We start from the raw sequence: 20317 nt of genomic DNA, 5'->3' as shown, positions 1-20317 counted from the left end.
GTTTTAACTTGTGCCCTTGCTAAGTAAACACACCAGTTGTTCAGGCAGCTGACAGGATTGAACTCAGAACCCAAGTTATACACCAATGGAGTTTCTTTTGTTTTGTTGCTAGAATGGTAAAATTGAAAAAAAACTTCAATACAGGAAAAAAGGAGAAGTTTGCGAAATTCTGATAATTTTTCCTTTTCCTTACCAAAAATATGATAATTTCTGATGGTTGCAATTTTTAATGCTTGAAAGTGAAAAGGGGATAGGAAAATACTTAAATTTTATCTAGTTCAATTTACACGCCAGATTATCACTCACCTCTCTGATGTTTAGAAAGCTGGGATTCCTAGCAAAAAAATTTTTTTATTTTTGTGGTCGTACTTCTCGCTTGATATGCAGTGTTTCATTCAATTTGAAATTTCTTCATCACATTAACTTTATTATTACGACGGGCTAATATTGTTATCCTTAATGCATTAATATTCAGATTTTTCTATTTTGTTTTTACAGCTAATAAGTGAAATATTGTTCTTCAGATATCTTGAATTGGGAATCAACATAGTGATTCATATAAAATGTTCTGCAAATCTCAATTAGCATGAAATTGATTAACAAATCACACATTAGGATTCATATTGAAGTGATTTATGAATCGCGTATCAAATATCACATTGAAGTGATTTGCCAAATACTCATTGGGATTCGTGTAAAGGTGCTTTTTAAATCATACATCGTGATTTATATTAAAGTGATTTCTCAACCACACATCACAATTTAGATTGAAGTGATTTTCAAATTGTAAAACATGATACGCATTTAAGTCAGTTCCAAATCGTACATCACAATACTCAAGTAGTTTACATATCACACAATTTGAATCTTATTTGAAGTATTTAAGAATTACACCAAGCGACTCGAATAAGTGAAATGTAAGAATTACCATTCGAAAGTCACCTCAAAATAATTTATGAATCGTACATAGCTATTTTAAATTCAATGCTTACCGAATCACAAATCGGGATTTGCTTTATAATGATTAACAAAACACTCATCGCTATTTTCATGAAAATTATTAGTGGATCATGCATCATGTTTTGCATTAAAGTGATTAATGAATCATGCAATGGAATTCAGGATTAAGTGATTTATGTACATAGATAATTGTGTTCTGGAAAAAGTCCCAGATTTTTTGCTATCCGCAAGCTGAAAGCTTCCTGAAATCATCGATCACATTTATGTATAAAAATTCTTATATAATTTATATAATCTAGATATGTCTTTAGAAATCTAACTTATATAATCTAGAATTTATACTTGGCATTTCTTTCATTTGTAAATATTATTTTTGGTAGAATAAATGTGATTAGAGATAAAAGTAAACTTATACATAATTATTCATTTAAATTATGCTATACATAATTTATTTAGATTTCATGTTTTGAAAATATCAATGATTTAAATTTCTAAAGACATTAATTTTTTGAAATGCGTCATTAATAATTTTAATCAAAAAATTTTTAGGATTTTTAAGTTGGGCTCACAATCACCCCTGTATGTATCAGGCATCAAAATTTATGACTTGTTAGTTCATACGATTTTCAAATTTTATCTTTGCTATTCTTATAGTCCGATTTGCGAGTTAAAATTGAACTGCAAATTGAAATTTAATTAGATGACTTTCGAAAACAGTATGAATAGTAAATTATTGTTTCCCTTTAGATGGGAAAATAGCAGAGTGAGTGGATTAAATATAACTTAAGTATTATTTTTAATGAGTACTAAGTTTTTAAATAAATTCTAATTTATTGATCTCAAAAATATTAAAGTTAAAAAACAGTTGATTAAAATTATTTCGGAATACTGGTTGTATACTAATAATTATTTGTTAGCAATGTGGCTGTCAACGTGACAACGTTAGCAATGTGACTTTCAAACGTCAGTAGAACATCGAAGTAATAAGTGTAGAAAGGAAACTCGAAACTCCCGCTTAATTATTCAGCAAAGAACTTTCTAGAATGTTCTCTCTTTCATTATTACTTTTTGTTTTTACTTTAGGGTTAATTCTAACAATTTTCTTTATGGTAGCCAAGCTTCAAATTTAGGTGTATTGCAGAAGTTAGCAACAAACCCTTCCAAAGTATTCTAGAAGTAAACAAAATTTCCCTTTTAAAATATTTGAATTCTTTCAAACTCTAGAATCTTGTAAATGTCATTTAAATAATTGTTTGCTCCAAAGATTTTCATTTATATTGAGGTATTATTTGATTGTGAATTACATTAAAGGAATTTGTGTGCTTCTCTTAAATTTTTGATGTGATTAATTCAATTAATGACTCCCAGTGAATGAGGAGTAGCACTTCACCCTCCCATACTCCAAGCCCATGGCTATATCTTTGGATCAGGCAAGGTTGGCCAAGCCAGAGCCCATGGTCAAGAAAATTAAGAATGGCAGAGTATACCTGGAGCTGTCTCACCAGAGTATACCTTTAGTTTTAGATTCAATTCAATAACAATGTGAATATAATTATTTATAAACAGAATTATAAAAGAATGTGATGTAATATGCTATTTGTTTAAATATGATTTTCTTTTTGTTAATTTGTATTATCATGGTAAAAAAAGTGCTTTATTATAATGACGGTAATGGAATTTTATGTGAGAAAAAGACTTAAGTTTTAGCATATTTTCTTAATTTTTACCATTTAAACCTTTGATCTGCAAAAGAATAATTCTATTATTAATAAGCTGGATTAAGGGGTGGCTACTAGGTCTGTAGCCTAAATTTTTTAGGGACCTCTAAAGTTTATGAATGTGCAATTGATTTTTTTAATTTTCTAAAAAATTATAAGATATTTTCAAATGCATTCTTTCTGTATGCTCATTAAAAATTTTACGTATTTTTAAGGGGTCTTGGTTGGCAAATATGTAATAAATTTAATAAGAATGGAAAATTCTTACTCTGTTAAATTTGATTTTCAAAATTTGTATGTTTGCTGTTTAAATTTTGTATGTTTTTCTTAGAACTACTTAACATTTACGATTTTATGCAAGTTTTTGTTGACATAAAAAATTAATCAAACGCTAATGTTTAATGTAAGTGCTTTTGAAAAAATTTGAAATTTCATTTTTGCTTCTAAAGCAAGATTAACAAGTTTTTCTAAAACAAGTTTAATTAAAACTGAAGTTTATCAAGTTTTAATATTTCTGAATATAGCTAAATGCTCAATAATTTGGTATAGTAAGGGCCTCAACTTTCACATTTCATATCCAACCTTGATTATAAAATATCTGTATCTGGAAAATATTTTAATCATATTTGTAACTTAATACCTAAACAATATATTATTCATTTTAAATAAACTATTTTTATCTTATGAAATATCTATGTTTTAGAGGGAATTAGCCAAACAGACATACGAGATTCTTCGTTATTTTGGACAATGCTTCTCTAACGCTGGATATCCTGACTTACGATGCTGCTTATGTATTGGAGGTGTATCAGTAAGGGATCAACTTGATGTTATAAAACGGTAACTGTTGAATAATTCATTTTAATTACTGCTAATAATTTTTTAAAAAAAGACTCAAATGTGAGTATCTGTTTTTTTTTTTTACAATCTCGTAAATTAATACAACATGCAAAAATGGTAGATATCACTATTGCCTCTGTAACTGGGGTAAATTATTTGGGCCCAGTTAATTAATTTAATTTATTTAGCCTTTCAATGTTTATTTAGTATTAATTTTCAGATATTATTTCTATTTCTTGAATTATTAGAAGTCTTAAGAATTTTAAACAGAAAATGTTTTCTTTTTAGTTTTTCTTAAAAAATCACCAAATTGGGAAGAAAAAAAAGCTTAAAGCAAAATAAAATTTAAACTGTAAGAAGTTTTGGAATTTTCCATGGTGCAATAACATTGTATTTAAATATTAGGATTCTAAATACCATGTACAAATACATGGTGCCAACTACCGAAACAATGAAAAAATAACTTATATTTATGATGATGTATGCTTAAATAAATTGTATCAAAAAGTGATTATTAAAATTCGCTGCAGGAATTTTCAGCTTGTGATTGCAGTAGTGTTCTGATATGCAAGTCTCTAATGAACCATCCGAGGCTTTGTGAAAAATCTGAATGCATTTTTATTTCCACCAAATGTAACATTGTTTTATTTAAGTGTTCAAATAAGTTTATGGAGCTTTAATATATTTTCAGGGGTGTTCATATTATGGTGGCTACTCCAGGAAGACTTATGGACATGTTAGACAAGAAAAATGTTACACTAGACGTATGCAGATATCTATGCTTAGATGAGGCTGATCGCATGATTGACATGGGATTTGAAGAAGACGTTAGGACCATATTTTCTTATTTCAAGGTGTGCTTTCTGAAAAATTTACTAAGCATTTTCCTTGCAATAAATTTAACCTTTTGAAAGTTTTCTCAAGAATCATTGAATCATTTCTCTTTTAAGTATTGTAGTTTCTCAAAATGTGTTCTGTAGTTATATAAAAATATTTGCCATATTTTTGTACATACACCTCACCCCGGCATAAGGTCAAGGGCAGAATTGAGATTGAGGGTAGTTAAATTGGGACATAGCTTATTGCGAAAAAAAAATGGATTCATCAAAACATCATGGAACTAGCCAATATTTAAACAATAGTGTTGCCAAACTGTTTTTACCGCAATTCAACTTTAATTTTGGCAAAAGCATGAAATTTCTTAAAAAGTTAACCTAAAGTGTCAACTTTCACCATAGGTCAAGTAAGCATATTTGAAACAAAATGTATATTGATACTCATTTTGGGTAAAATTTACTGTTCTACAACTTTTATATTTACACTTTTTCAATGCAAAACTTTGCTTGGGAGATATTTGGAAAGAAGAAAAAAACACAAAACAACTTATATTAGGTAACAATTTTTTGATCTAGAAGCAGATGCTTAATTCATATTGAGATATTACCAAAGTGAACAATAAACCTTTTGCCCCTACAATTTTTTATGAATTCGGCCTGATTTTGTTCCCTAACAATATTAATCAATTCAATATTTGAATAAAATATTGTGTGCCACTAATAAAAAGTTACATTTTTAAATTTTTAGTGAATAAATTTTTTTTTCTGTGAAAATTTTGTTGATATTTTTAAAAAGGTTAATTTAAATTCGCTATGTGTATTACTTTTTAGGGTCAACGACAAACTCTTCTTTTCTCTGCCACCATGCCAAAAAAGATCCAGAATTTTGCAAGAAGTGCATTAGTAAAGCCCGTTACAGTAAATGTTGGAAGAGCTGGTGCTGCTAGTGCAGATGTCATACAGGAAGTGGAATATGTTAAACAAGAAGCTAAAATTGTCCATCTTTTAGATACTCTCACTAAAACTCCACCTCCAGTATGTCTTCTTTCAAATGAACACTTTTTATTCCGCAATTTTCTTCTATCATTGAATCTGGGTGACTTTATTTTTCAAATATCTTTAAGCATGTTATAAAAAATGTTTTAAGAAATTATTTAAATTTATTTTCACACAGGACTTGAAAATGAAGCCCACATTTTTCTTATGCTAAATATCTAGTAACATTTGCAAGAGCAGGGAATTTATTTTTGAGTGGAAAAATTCTTAATCTGATCTGTATAAATATAATGGCAATAAAATAGTCTAAATTTTAATTCTCGATATAATCTTTAATATTTAATTATTTTACCATATTTTTTGTGTACAAAAGAAATATATATATATATATATATATATATATATATATATATATATATATATAATCATAATATTGTGGAGATGCGACCCTCTGAGATAACACCTCACCTGCAAAATTTGGCTAAAAAAGAACAGTTTTTCAATAACAGCTAGACAATCATGAACCTATCCTATTTCTTATTATTAATTTTAAATTTCTAAATTTAATGTGGCTATAAATTAATAAACAGCCAAAAATCTTAAAAAAATTTTTTAAAAAATGGATAAAAAAAAATAAGCAAATCTTATTTTATGCAAAATTAATGTATAAAATTATTACAAATGCAAAATTTCTTTTATAATTTATTTATAGTATAGTTCCAGTTATAAATAAATTGAATGATTTAACAGCTAAAAATTGCTGAAATATGCATTAAATATAGGAAAAGAAATGAAAATATTTCTTTAAATTGGCAAAGGAAAAAAATAAATAATTAAAAACTGTGAAAAAGCAGTCTTCCTAAAATCTGAAACAAGCATTTCCTTTTATCCACATGCTGATCATATTGCATTATTTTGTTTGAAATTCTACAAATTTTAAAATCTTTTATTTCTAAAAGTAAAAATAAGAAAGTTGACCTTCAACTGATAGTGGGGATAAACTTGGCCTTCAAGATAGATTTTTTCAGTATTTTACTCCATTTCTACGCTTTTGAGAATGTTTTGTATATTTTCCCTTCATTTTCTTTTCCTTATGCCTGCAGAAAGAGAAAGGGGGAATTATATTTCCATTGATCTTTGTAAAAGACATTTTCCATGCTGGTTTGTCAACACTTTTTTTGGTTGAAAGAGAAAGCACCTATTGCACATTATTACAAACTGTTTTTTACCTACATTGTGAATACAGTAAAGAACCAATTATCCAGGATGCTCGGGACCATCGCTATCCCGGATATCTGAATTTCCCGGTTTTCTGGATCGACCAAAAAGTGTCGTCAATCGATGTTTTATCGAACCCGAAGTACAAGGAAAAGTGTAATGCATAAAGTAACAGAAAAAAGAAAGGTACTCCTAACTTTAAAAAGAAAAAAAAATGGTAGAAATATAACATTTAAAAGAATAAAAAAATTTGCAAGTTTAGACAAGAAAATCAAGTTTAAAAAATACAAAATTCTCATATTTATTTTTTAAAAATAATTGCATTTCCTAAATTAAATAATATAAACAAAACCAATGATTAAATAACGCAATATATTTCATACCTAATTATACGGGGGAAAGCGATAAAATAAAAAGAAAACTTATTAATCTGAACTTGAAAATTATCGAACCAATACGATAGTTAAAAAAGGCACTAGCATAAATATTAAAACCCGGAACAAGGCAAGATCACTGGAATTCAAAAAAAAAAAAAAACTAATGATAAAATTTATGAATGAAAAGAATTAATTTATTGAGTGCGAAATTTATCGCGAAAAGAAAAAAAATCAAATGTTGCGGAATCAGAAAAACAAAACTGCTATCTGCTTCATAAAATAATCCTATGTTTAAATTAATAAACAATTCTCCTTTTATTTTATTTTTTTTTGTTGATAGAAACAAGATTTTTAATTACAGCAGATGTGATTCCACACCAAGAAAAACTTGCAATTGATACCGCACTTCCAAAGAATGAGAATTTATTCAAAAGAAAAAGATTTTATTTTTATTAGTCGATGTCAAATAAATATATTTTTCTCTTTTCTTTTTCTGTTCACTGATATGCATGCAATGCATTTTCCCCACCCCCCTCGTAAATCAAGCCGAAAACGAAATCAGCACGCCACACCCTTGAGTTTGATTGACGGCCTAAAGGAAAAAATAAAACATTCCTCCCTTCCCTGCCTTCAAGGTCAGGGAGGAAATGACGTTTCGCTGGATAAACGGGGAAAAAAATTTTCCCCTTCCTTACATTTTCCTCTACTCAACTTCAAGGATGAGTCCAATTTCCGCTTCTTTCGTTCTAGTTTAAAATGGCGGGAAAATCGAGCAATATTTTTCCCGGTTTTCTGGTTTCCCGGTTATCTGGATACCGGATAAATGGTTCTCTACTGTACTTTAAATTATTATTGACCCTAAATTACAAAAATAGATCGTTGCAAAAGATAAAAGTAAAAAAAAAAATTTGGCAAATCAATTCAATAAATCAGAATCTTCAAGTTCTAGTAGCAATAGCCCATTGTGCAGCTCTAGTGCGGTGTAAATGAACAACATCAAGTTCTAGTAGTTTAAAAAAAAAAAAAAGCACCAGTTAGGCCTTAATGTTTTAAATCAGAAATGATATGGGGTATCTCTGCGAAATTACGGTTATCTATATATGTTTATACAATTTTCAGAATATATATATATGTATGTATTTGTCATTATCCAGAAAGTGTCGAATCTGTTTCCCTTCCCTTTATTAAATTTATTTTTCTTATAAATATTTAAATTAAAGTTCTTGAATTGCACATTTTAAAAGTAATAAATATTATTATAACATGAATATTACGAATAAATTCTTAGTTTAATATGTAATATTTCACTTCAATTTTGTAATGAGTTAATTTTGTTTTAAGAGATGAAAAAATTGGTAAACATGTTTTATGCTTAAAATTCTATCTTATCTACAACTTGAATTTAGCTTTATTCAACTTAATGTACAAAATTCAAGAACAATATTCTAGTTAGTTAGAGATTCTAGAGAGAGAGAGAACAAATTAGAGATTCTATCTAAATTGAACCCTTTAGTTGATTAAAAAGAGTAGGTAAAGTAGGAGACAAACTTCAGATATCCATGTTAGCTTAAAATATTTTCCAACTTTTTTAGGTTTTAATCTTTGCGGAAAAGAAACAGGATGTTGATGCTATACATGAATATTTACTTTTAAAAAATGTTGAAGCTGTAGCGATTCATGGGGGCAAAGGTAGGCATTAATAATTCATTCATTTGAACATTTATACTTAATACTAGTTTTATATGTTTTTGTGTATCAGTTTTATATGTTATACTAGTTTTATATGTCTAATTTGATGATAGTCTAAATTTCTTTTAATTTTATAAAGTGACTGATTTTATATGCCAAAATATCTTCACTTAAGGAAACAAATATTTCAAATTTAAATTTTACAAAAATATTATAAGATTGTACTTTAATTGAATTGATTAATATTTTATTTTTACTGGATTTACATTATAAAAATATATGATATAAATATAGATATAAATGAATATACAATTTTTAATTTATTGAAGATTTTAAAATATTGGTTTATTTTCTTGATTAACAAGCTAATTATTCGATATGGTTGAAAAATATATTTGCAACTTTCAATATTTCCTGCTGTAAAGCTTATTTTAAAATATTAAGCACTTTCAGACCTTATTGAATGAGTGATTCAATTACTCATAAACAGTTTTCATCTGAACCCCGTGGCAGAGTTGCGGCCACATTGTCGCAGAATGTTACAAATTGCTTGCAGAAAGATTTTTCTTTTGAAAATATTTTCTTTTCTGCAGTTATTTACACATAAAACTTGAATCATGCATTTAGATAATCACTTTTTGACTCATTCAATTTACTCGGATGGTATCGTAAATCGATGTAATGTTTCGACTGTATTTTTAGCAGTTTATTAATATTGATTATCACGTAGCTTTTAAATATCGTGATATCTTTAAACAAAAAGAAAATATGAATTGTGCATTTGAGTAACCCCTTTTTAAAAGTCCGATTCGAATGATTTCGTTGTTGATCTTTCTTTTGGCAATTACTACTATGGATTTCATGATTTTAAATTATTTTTTTATTGTGATGATTATTTAGAAAATGCGAGGAAAGAAATATTAAATGCATTTCCCCCCTAACAAAATGCAAGAATATCACCTGTAATATTAGAATAAAATATATGTTCAAGTAAAAAAAATCCAATATCGTGATTAATAGTCACGTGGTTTTAAAATCCAATTTCCCAATTCTTGTAAGAAGTAAGTTTTTTCTTGAATTAGTTACTATAAAGGTGTTATATTCTTCATTAAGTAAGTTATTTAATTAAAAATGTTGGTTCAAAAAATTATATTAAATATAAAAACATGTATGGTAGGGTAAACTAACAGGCAAGCAAAGCTTAAGGAACACTTAAGCTTTGCTTGCCTGTTAAAAAATCATATTAATTTCGAAATTCCTAATTTTAGTTAAATGACAGTGTCAACAAATTTGTTACTAATTGCAAATTATGTAAAAAAAAATTGTAGAGAACTTACATAATATTGTTTTAAAGTTTTGGAGGTTCAGATAACAAGTAGTAAGAAGACCAAGTGAAGGAACAGCTCTTACCAATGAATGAACACCCAGTAAAGGAACACTTAATTTTGGTTATTTTTTAATGCTCTTTATGAATTTGTAAGCCATACAAATATTTAAAAACAAGCCTATTCTTGAAATTATAACATATAAATACTTGGAAAATGTTAATTTTTTTTTGTAATCATGAATTGAAAATTAAAGTGTCAACATATTAACACATATTGTTCATTCTCTGGGAAATCTATGCCCAGTAAAGGAATGTGCCTGTTCCCTCACTGGTTAAAAGTTGTTTTTCGTATGTTTAACATACTTTTGATGCGGAACATCACTAAAGGTACAAGAAAACTAAAGTTTATCTTTTATTTTCATTAACTTAGAAAAAAAACCCCATAAAGGAACACTTGTTCCTTCACTGGTTTTTCATCGTTTGGTGATCCAGTGAATAAACACCCCTTATCTTAGTACTTTATTATGTTATGATGCTTTAAAAAAATAAAACGTAACTTCAATAACTATATTTTGAATTCTCTTTTTCACAGTGAGAAAAATAAAACTATTGCATGCAATTAATTCCACTTCAAGCATATAAATACAAACACTCACCTTATAATTTTTTCAAAGAAACAATGTGTTACAGAGATAATAACAAATTCAAAATTTTTTCCAGAGAAGTCTATTTGACCAGGTAATCCAAAACATTGCTGGATGACTTCCTAATGTTTGGCAGTTAGCTATTGTTACCAATCAATCTAAAGAAAAACTTTCAAATTCTTATTTTTAATCAATATATATGAATTGTTAATTCACTGGGTAGTGTTCCTTCACTGGTTGGTTTACCCTATATAAATTGATATCTATTTTTTGCACATAAAATTTTTAGAGATTTTCACCTTGTGCTACAATTACCCCTAATCATGCTTTGGGTTCCTATTTTTGTTTTTAAACAAGTTATGCAAATGTCTTTTATTAGTTTTTAATCTACTATAATTTAGGTTCTAAATGTATTTAAATAATTTATCTAGATCAAGAAGAACGCTCGCGAGCTGTTGATGCTTTTAGACAAGGAGAGAAAGATGTCCTAGTGGCTACTGATGTTGCTTCTAAAGGATTGGACTTTGATAATATTCAGCACGTTATTAACTATGACATGCCTGAAGATATTGAAAATTATGGTGAATACACTTTTTTGCATGCGATATCGTAATTATACATTTAATTATGATGTATATGATTCAATTATAATAATTTTTAACTAGTAAATGTTACCAATGTATGCACATGCTATTTTTTCCTATATTTCAAGCATGGACTAATACTAATGCCTGGAAAAAGTTTGAGACTAGTAATGGTATTAATTAAAAATGCTTCTGAATTACTTTTTATCGTCTTAGTTTCAATAATGTATTGTTTTGTTTTTACGTCCAAAAGGCAATTTGGAGAAAAAAAGTTCACAGAATGATGTGAGTCATTTCTGCAATGACTTTTTGGTTAAGGATTTTAACTCAAAAATTGTTAAAATCCTTAATCAAGAATCAAAAGTCTCCTTATCTCTCTCATTGTCTCTCACGATTGTCACTCTCATTATAACTCAGATTTGCTTTTTATTTGTATAGTATAACTTTTTGGAGCTTTAAGTCCCCAAAAGTTTTATTTCCCCCTATGCCTACTCAATTGACACTCGTCATTCAGATAACAGTCAGGCAAATTTGTTGGCCACTCTTTAAGGGGCACCGTGTTAGGTGTGCCAAAATTGATCCCACAGTAAGCACAGACAGTACAGAGAATGAAAGAACATTCAGTCTTGTTGGCTTCGCCGGTTTGCCATCATTCTTATAATCATAATAAAATGGCACTTTAAAAAACTTTTATCTCCATAAAAAATAGAGTTCAATCACATAATAACATTTTAAAAATTTACAGCTAAATAAAAATATAAGGGATTCAGTTATAATTTAATCTTTTTTTTTATATCATATCCTAATCCTAGGAATTATGATAGTAAGTAAAGTTAACAAAATTCATGTTTTTTTTCTTTTCTTTTTTTTTTTTAATAAAAAAAATCAAATTTATTTGATTTAAATAATTGTTTTTTTTTTTTTTTTTTTTTTTTTTTACATTTACTAACAAGAAAATCTGATAAGATGTATTACTAATACCTAATATTATTTAAGAACAATATAGTTAAAATAGTTAATTATTCTTACTAAAATGGTTAAATTTGTTATTTAATTTTTAAAAGCTAATTATTGAATAAATGAAATCATGATTATATTTTTCAAGTTCAACTTGCTAATGAATGTTAAGGAATAAACTAGTTTAGATCAGAATACATAATTAAAAAATATTTCAAGTTACTCTGATTGATAAACATAAACTATGTATTTAATAAGTTTTAAAGCTGCTGAATTTAAATTAGCATGAAACTAAATTGATATAATTAAAAAATTATGCTCTCAAGTTATTTTACATTTATTTAATAAAAAATTATTATTAAGAAATCATGGCTTTCTTATCCTTTTTTTTAAATTTTTACCTTTGTTTAAATTTTTTGTCTATTTTGAAATATGATAATTTACATGCATATCCCTATTATTATTTCTTAGTAAGAAATCTTCTTTATGAAATAAGACTTGTAAAAACATCACACCTTAAATAATAGAGTTTTTAATTATAATGTTTATTTTAATAACATTTTATACTTAAATTAATAAATTTAAAAAAATAGTTTATTTAAATCAATGTTTTTTTTAGTAATAGAATCAAAAACATATGCATGTATATAAAATAATATATATATATAATAATTTACTTATATATAAAATAATTTACATACATATATAATTATCTCTTTCATTATTTCTTCGTAAGAAAACCTTCAATATCACTGAAATCAGACTTTTTAAAAAAATCACACTCTAAAAAATGTATTTACTAACACTGTTATACAAAATATATTTTACACTTAATTTTTTTTTAAATAAAAATTCAGCTTCTTTAAAATAATGGCATTATAAAAACATTTGATTTAAATAAATTATTTGTAAAAAAAATCAGATTAAAAATCAATTACAAAATATATTTAAAATCATTTAATTATCAAAGGTTCCATACTTGCCAAGTATTAATTTAAGTAATTGCATGAATTATACTATGTGGATGTTCTTTTAGACTACGTGTGATAATGTTATCATAATAGCCTTTGTTTTCAACCTTTTAACCCCCACCTAATTAAATTACCTTTCACATTGTTAACTAAAAATTAAGCACCTAGCTGTAACGGTTATAAAAGTTCAAATACCTGGATTAATGCACATTCCATTGCTGATCATAGTATGTGAAATAGTATTCAACATTAATTTTCTTCTCTGCGTTCCCAAAAAGTAGAATTTTTTTTTAGTTGTCCTTGATTTTCTTAGACTTGCATTTATACAGTTTTGATGAAGAAGTCCTGTATGTGAACTATTGCTATTATTATACCAATTGATTATTCTTTTATAATAATTGTTCTTAACAATTGTTGCTATTGTATTTTTATCTTTAAAATGTGTTTTTATTTGTAGTTCATCGTATTGGTAGAACTGGAAGATCTGGGAAAAAGGGAATCGCCACCACATTTATTAATAAGGCCTGTGGTATGTATTTCAAAATATGAAAATGTTTTTTTTTCTTTTTCTGTTAAACTTGTTATTGATTATGTATGGTATCCTTTTTCTTTTATTTTTTTTTCTCTTATGCCAGTCAAACAGTCTGTTTGTTGTTAATAAATAAAATTCTTTTGGAAAAAAGAAATCAATTGATTTAATTTAAATCAATATATATTTTTTAAATTTATTTAATTTAAGTCAATTTTTTTTTCAATTTACTTCATTTGAAATATTAGTTTTGATAGTTTGTCTACTCATTATTTATTTTACAATTAGCATATTATATAATTTTTGAATAAAACTGTCTTTCTGTTTCTTTTAAAATACAAAATTCATAGTTCCAAAGTAAAGGAATATTTTAATTCCTTAAGAAGAAATAATAGCCCCAATAGTTTGGTCAAGAGATTGCTCTAAAGTCTGGACTTCTTTATGTTGATTTCTTTTTTTACGTATTTCATTATATTGTGAGAGTTTAAGCAAACTGGAAACTTTTTGCTTACATTCTGAAAAATTATGTATGCAAAGATAATTCAAAGTCTAAAGTCATTTTTAATTATTTTTTATTAGTTTATTTATAAAGTTGGTTGAAAAAATTGTTGCATCTTTTTAATTTCAGAGTAGGCTTTTACATTTAAATTTTTAATCGTTCTCTTAATTTATCACATACTATCTTGGTAAGTTTCTAAAATTAATATTTAAAAGGATAAAAGTAAATGAATTAAGCTGTGTTTGAACAATTTTTTTTAATATTTAATCTTGAAACATTGTAAAGGAAAATTATATTATATGTACTAAAGCAATTTACTTGTACTATCTGTATGCTGTTATCTGTATCTGTTTACTTGTATGCTGTTTTATCTTTCGTTAGATATAGATTTGTATCTGATATTTTGTATTTACTTAAAAGTATCTAGTACATACTTTAAATGAGTACATCAATTAAATTTTATAATATTAGGTTTATTAAAATTTCTAAAACTATTAAAAAGAAACAGGTGAAAATTGTAAAATTTTACAGGGTATCTGTGCACCTGGAAAGTTTTGAAAGATCATGGAAAGTCATGAATTTTGGTACTGAACAAAATTTGTCATGATTTTAACTATTTTTTAAAAAAAGTCATGGATTTAGGTTGGTGAAAAATCACATTTCTTAAATGGATTCCCCCCCCCTTTTAATGTTGTTCCGAATATCTTAATTTGTAACAAAATCCCTGCTGACAGTCACATTTTATTAAAATATAAAATGTTTTTATCATCTTCTTTAAAAATTATGGTTTTCTTTCAAAAAATGAAAGAAAAAATATCATTTCTAGACCGAATTATCTTTTATCAAGCCAGTCATCAGTGAAATTTTTTTATTCCTAAATGAGAGCAGAAAAATCTGGAGTATTTCTTTCCTTTGATGAACAAGAAAAGTAACTTTAGAATATAATTCTGCAGAAAAAAAATTATTTTCTTTTGTATTTTTTTCAGCTATTTTATTGCTTCAACTCTTTCTTTACTCTGTTTTTTAAATTTAAAATCTATGAATATGAAGATGCAGAGTTTAACAGTTTTGGTTATACCTATAATTTCAATTAATGTTATTATAATGTGTTTTTAAATTTATCGTTGTGTTTTTGTCAGAGAAAATAGTAACATCGTTAAGTCACGAATTTGAAAATCTAAAATGTGGCAGATACCCTGATTTTAACATCTAGATGGAGCACCCATAACAGTATCATTTATAACAATTACAAGTATTAAGTTTTGGGTAGTAGTCACAGACCTGGTTCAAAGTATTAGGTACTTTTTGAACCTACTTTAGAGTCTTTTTTTGAAACTGAGTCAAGGTACAAATAAAATTGGAACATATCTAATGCAGTTCCATTTGTGATTTATTACACTTATTGATGGCATTTCCGTAATGTATTGAATTAGTCGCATTATATTTTAAGGCTTTTTTACTAAGTTTGCATGATTATAAAAAAATTAAAAACAATTTAATCATTTGGATGGTGTTTTAAAGCTATTTAGAGAAGAAATTAATTTTAATTTGATTTCGACAATATTTTGTCACATTCGGAAGTATTTACATTCTTTGAACAGCTGGTTAAATTACCAAAAATAAATATTAAAGTTTTGTTTTCAAAAAGTTTCATTGAGAATTTCTCTTTAATAAATTAAAAAATTTGAGATGTTCATATGCTTTTTTCTTCTCAATTCTCTTTTTGTAATTTCATTTGTAATTTTGTGTTCAATTTAAATTAAATGACAAAATCTGAATTTCATGTCGTGAAATTACGCATAAGTTTTGCTTATTAAATTTTTCAGTCCTTCTCCTAATTTAGACCTAAATTTAAGATTGTTCTGTATCTGATACAGAAAGTATCAGGTATTTGTAATTGATTCTTAGGTACCAAAATTCAAAAACAACTAGGAGGCCTGCTCGCTGGTGCTCGCCAACCCCCAAAACTGCTTTCACAGTTCATTTCGGATTGCTTCGCAATCCGATGCTCGCTTTGCTCGTTCATTGGATACGTTCTTAACGTCTAGCTTTTGTATACTTTTTTGAACACTGAAGTTCCGAAAACTTTTCACTGTAGAAAATTCTAAACCTGTGCATTTCAATATTAATTTGAAATTGAAAACAGTTTGCATATTTTTCTTAATCACACTATTCTAAATTTCAGTTGTTGAGAAAAGTAACTGTTGTACGTTTTGTTTTAAAAGTCTTTCCCACCACAGGGCTTAAACCATGTGTTGTAAAACAATATGAAATAATACTGAACGCCGGATGTAAAGCATCGGCTTCGATGAATATAATTTTGTGAGAATGTTTTTGATAATTCAGTGAGAATTTACCCGATTAGACATATGGTGCCCACTACGTGCTCTTGCGCGCCGAAGCCTATCAATTAAGACGTATTAGCGTTTTATATAATATAGATTAGCCATATGATGCCAGCGCGCGAAAAGAAATATCATCGGTTTTATTGATACATAGGTACGTATCAGCATTTTATATAATATAGATAGTTTGTACACTGATGCCAAAAAAATTGGTACTTATCTCTACTCTGCATTTTACATTTTAAATATGGTATTTATGACAATTTCTTAATTTATCAAATTTTCAATTCCAATATTAAATAGTTCAAACCCTTGCCAGTGTCACCCGAATCCAGTATTTGTGATGCCCGAACTGACTTTGAGCAGGAGAAAAATTACCGTTTCTATTTTGTGAAGTTTGTTTTTACTTCAGAATACTTAATTCACTATTTTCCTAATAGATGGTATTAGTGGTCCTAGTTTTTCAACAATTATGACTTCAGTCGAGGGAGAGTAAATGTGGGTGTCGTCAGCTGCTCAGATAAACACACTTGGATTGATATAATTTATGTATTAAAAATCATAGTGTTGTTTTTATATTATATTATGTTTAGCTTCAAAATTGTTTAATTTGCTTTAATTGAATAAGGTGTGTGTAATCCATTACTTTTTTATGTGTATGTAAAAATTATAAATACAATAGTTGCTGCAATTAAAATTTTATTTTTTAAATAAAAAACCATTCTCTAACTTTTATAATAATATAAAGAACAAAATTAAACAGTCAGAAAATTTTTCCATTTTTGGTCCATTTTTCTGGAATATGTTAAGGGGTTAAATAACATGTGATATTGCTTATAAATTGCAAAAATGTAATGAGATTCATAGTATGCGTACTACTATTCCACAGATGAGTCCGTACTTCTGGATATGAAGCATTTGCTGATTGAAGCTAAACAAAAAGTGCCACCTTTCTTAGCTGCTCTACAATCTGAGAATGAGAAATATCTTGACCTTGGAGGTAATCTTTTCATTATTTGGTTTTAAAAGTACAGTTCCGGTGTTGTTTTTATGAATGAAATTAATCTATTTCCGTTAATAACCGCAGAAAATTGAGGTAGTATAGTACTGTATGTCAAATAGATATACAGTCGGACCTCTGTTTAATGAAGTCGCTAAATCCCAATAATGAGTTCATTATGTGGAAAATTCATTACATAGAAAATCACCTTTTTAAATACTTAAACAATGCGAAAGAGGTTTTAAATTCATAAACACTAGACATAATCAAAATAGCAATTGATACACCTTTATCTTGTAAACGAGTATCTACTATTCATTTTATAAATCTTAACCGTAAAAAAAATCTGCATGGAAACCAAAAATAGAGCAAAACAATATCCAGTGTTTTACTATCATGCTACATACATTTTCAACTTAAAAAAAGCTAAATTTATGTGTAAAAACATAGCTGCATTTATTATAAAGGTAATTTTAAACATACGTTACCACAAGCGTTTTTAAGTTTAATTGCTTCTGATAAAATCCGTTAATTTTGTCTGAATTTTTCATTTAAAATGCAAACAAAAAGGGAAACGGATTTTACTGCTTTCTCTGAAAGTTGAGTGGCTGCAAAAATCAATTCAAAGTCATTTGCCCCATAAAATGTATTAACAAGTTTGAAATGTTCCAAAATATTTTGGGAAATAGGGAAAATTGATCTCAAAGAAAAGTTCGTTAAATAGAAAATTCACTTTATTACAGTTATTTTACGAAAAAATGTTAAAAATGTTGTTAGTTCCTCGAAAAAAATTTGCAAAATGGAACTTTGTTAAATAGAAGTCCGACTGTATTTGGCTTTAAAATTCACTTGTCACTCCTTTTTTAATTAACCCATTTGTACACAAAGCTCTGAATTCAAGCTTTGCACTGCTTTCTCCAGATTCAATATTCGTAGACATCATTGATTACAGTGAATGTCGATTTTAATGGTAAGATTTTAGGGATATAAAATGACTTTTATAAAAATAGTCAAAGATAACTTAGCCAGTGGTCACTGATACATTGCATTATAGAGATAAGGAGTTAAAATTGTAACAATGTTCATTTTTTGCTTTTCTGTTTTGATATCAAAAATAAATGAAAAAATTTCTTCCATTTAAACCTTTTTCATGTAAAAAAAAAAGTTTCTCTAAAAATAATTATCATAATAGTGGAAGTTTGGAAATTTTTAACTCCTAATAAAAACACAATTTTTGTATCCTTAATGTTAAGACTTTGAAATTTATCCCAATAATGGACTCTTCTCGTAATCTATCATACTCGTGACATTGAACTTTAAATGTATACATATTTTTACTCAGCTTATCTACAGCAACCAATGCTTCAAAATTTAAGCAACTGATACTACTAAATAAGAAAATGAGCCTCAAATATAAAAAATTTTAAAACATGCAACTTCCTTAAGAGAATCAATTTAAATGTTTTCTTTTTTATTATTCCATTGGAATATTATTTTTATAGGGAACTTTCTACTTTTAATTTTATACAAAAAAAATTGCTTTTTGTAATGAAAATCTTTAATTAATATGCTATTCAATCTGCTATAATTAAAATAAATTTAATCTCTTCCTAACTAAAATTATGAATTAAGAGTAAAACAAACATAACAAAACAAAAATTTGTATTATAATTTATTTTGTGACTCGAAAATACTGCAGTCAATTAAAGTTTGTAATTATTTGAGTAATATGGTTCTTGTTTGTATTATTCCCTTTATTATGAAAAAATTGATGAAATATGATCTTTTATATATCTTTTATTTTATTGAAAAATTTAAGCTGGTAAATTTAGTGAAGTCATTTATTTTGTTTAATTGTCTCATTACAAATCTATTTGTAATTTCTGAATGCTACTCAAAATACATTTTTAAAAATATGTTACTTCAGACATATAAAGAATGAAATATTTTCTCAATGTTTATAGAAGAAAGAGGCTGTTCTTACTGTGGTGGACTTGGTCACAGGATCACAGATTGTCCCAAACTAGAGGCTGTTCAGAACAAACAGGCATCCAATATTGGACGAAGAGACTATTTAGCAAACAATAGTGCTGACTGGTAGACACTCTCTACCTCTTCATGTGTTGTTATGTAAAATATATATCTGTAAGAATGGAAAGTGTGCATGTTCACCAATGGCACAGTAATCACTTATGATATAATGTAATAAAAACTTAATGTTGGCTATTCAAAAATGAATTACTGCTTGTATGCTATGCATTTTATTTTAAATGTTTTGTGCCCAATATCATGTGTTATTAAAAATTTAAAAACTCATTTTCCCTTTTCTTAAAATACTTATGAAAATAAATTTTCACAAACTATATTCAAATATACCAATTCCATCTACAGAGGAATTTTTTAAATAACTTAAGATATCTCCTATGCGACTGATCTTTTTATTCACATTGACCACCAGTCATAAAATAAATAATCTCATAAACCACTACCCAGTTTTCAGGAAGATAGGGAAAGATCTCCGACTGAATAGAGCTAGGTTTTAAATATGCATTATGAGTTTTATTTATATAGTGTGAAAATCAAATTTATTAAAAATAAAATGTGAGCATTAATCATTCCATGTTCTGTATAAAGTAGCAGATAATTTTATGTCAGTCAGAAGACTAGAAATTTGATGCCACCAAAGAAAAACATCTTCATCTGTGAACAATTATTTCGTGAGCCACTAGTGATCTAGAAACTACTCTATGCTCATAATGTATATATCTTGTATAAATTGTGAATAATGTCATGGAATAAAATCAATATATGATATTCTTGTTATTAA

The 20317-nt window shown here is 27.0% G+C and overlaps 1 protein-coding gene across 1 annotated transcript in view; it reads left to right on the top strand.

Annotated features, from left to right (window-relative positions):
• Window positions 1-20317, top strand: part of LOC107439579 (ATP-dependent RNA helicase abstrakt) — a 35456-nt gene extending 15139 nt beyond the window's left edge. The window contains exons 9-16 of the mRNA XM_087151413.1: window positions 3382-3518; window positions 4210-4372; window positions 5186-5389; window positions 8538-8634; window positions 11037-11186; window positions 13575-13646; window positions 17380-17490; window positions 19455-20317. Coding sequence (XP_087007539.1) covers window positions 3382-3518; window positions 4210-4372; window positions 5186-5389; window positions 8538-8634; window positions 11037-11186; window positions 13575-13646; window positions 17380-17490; window positions 19455-19591 — 1071 coding nt within the window. The 3' untranslated portion in view covers window positions 19592-20317. The remainder of the gene's footprint in view (window positions 1-3381; window positions 3519-4209; window positions 4373-5185; window positions 5390-8537; window positions 8635-11036; window positions 11187-13574; window positions 13647-17379; window positions 17491-19454) is intronic.

This window comes from Parasteatoda tepidariorum, chromosome 1 (genome assembly GCF_982258835.1).
Source record: "Parasteatoda tepidariorum strain Cologne lab strain chromosome 1, Ptep-v5.0, whole genome shotgun sequence".
Classification (NCBI taxonomy): domain Eukaryota; kingdom Metazoa; phylum Arthropoda; class Arachnida; order Araneae; family Theridiidae; genus Parasteatoda; species Parasteatoda tepidariorum.
This window is presented reverse-complemented; position numbering and strand designations above follow the sequence as displayed.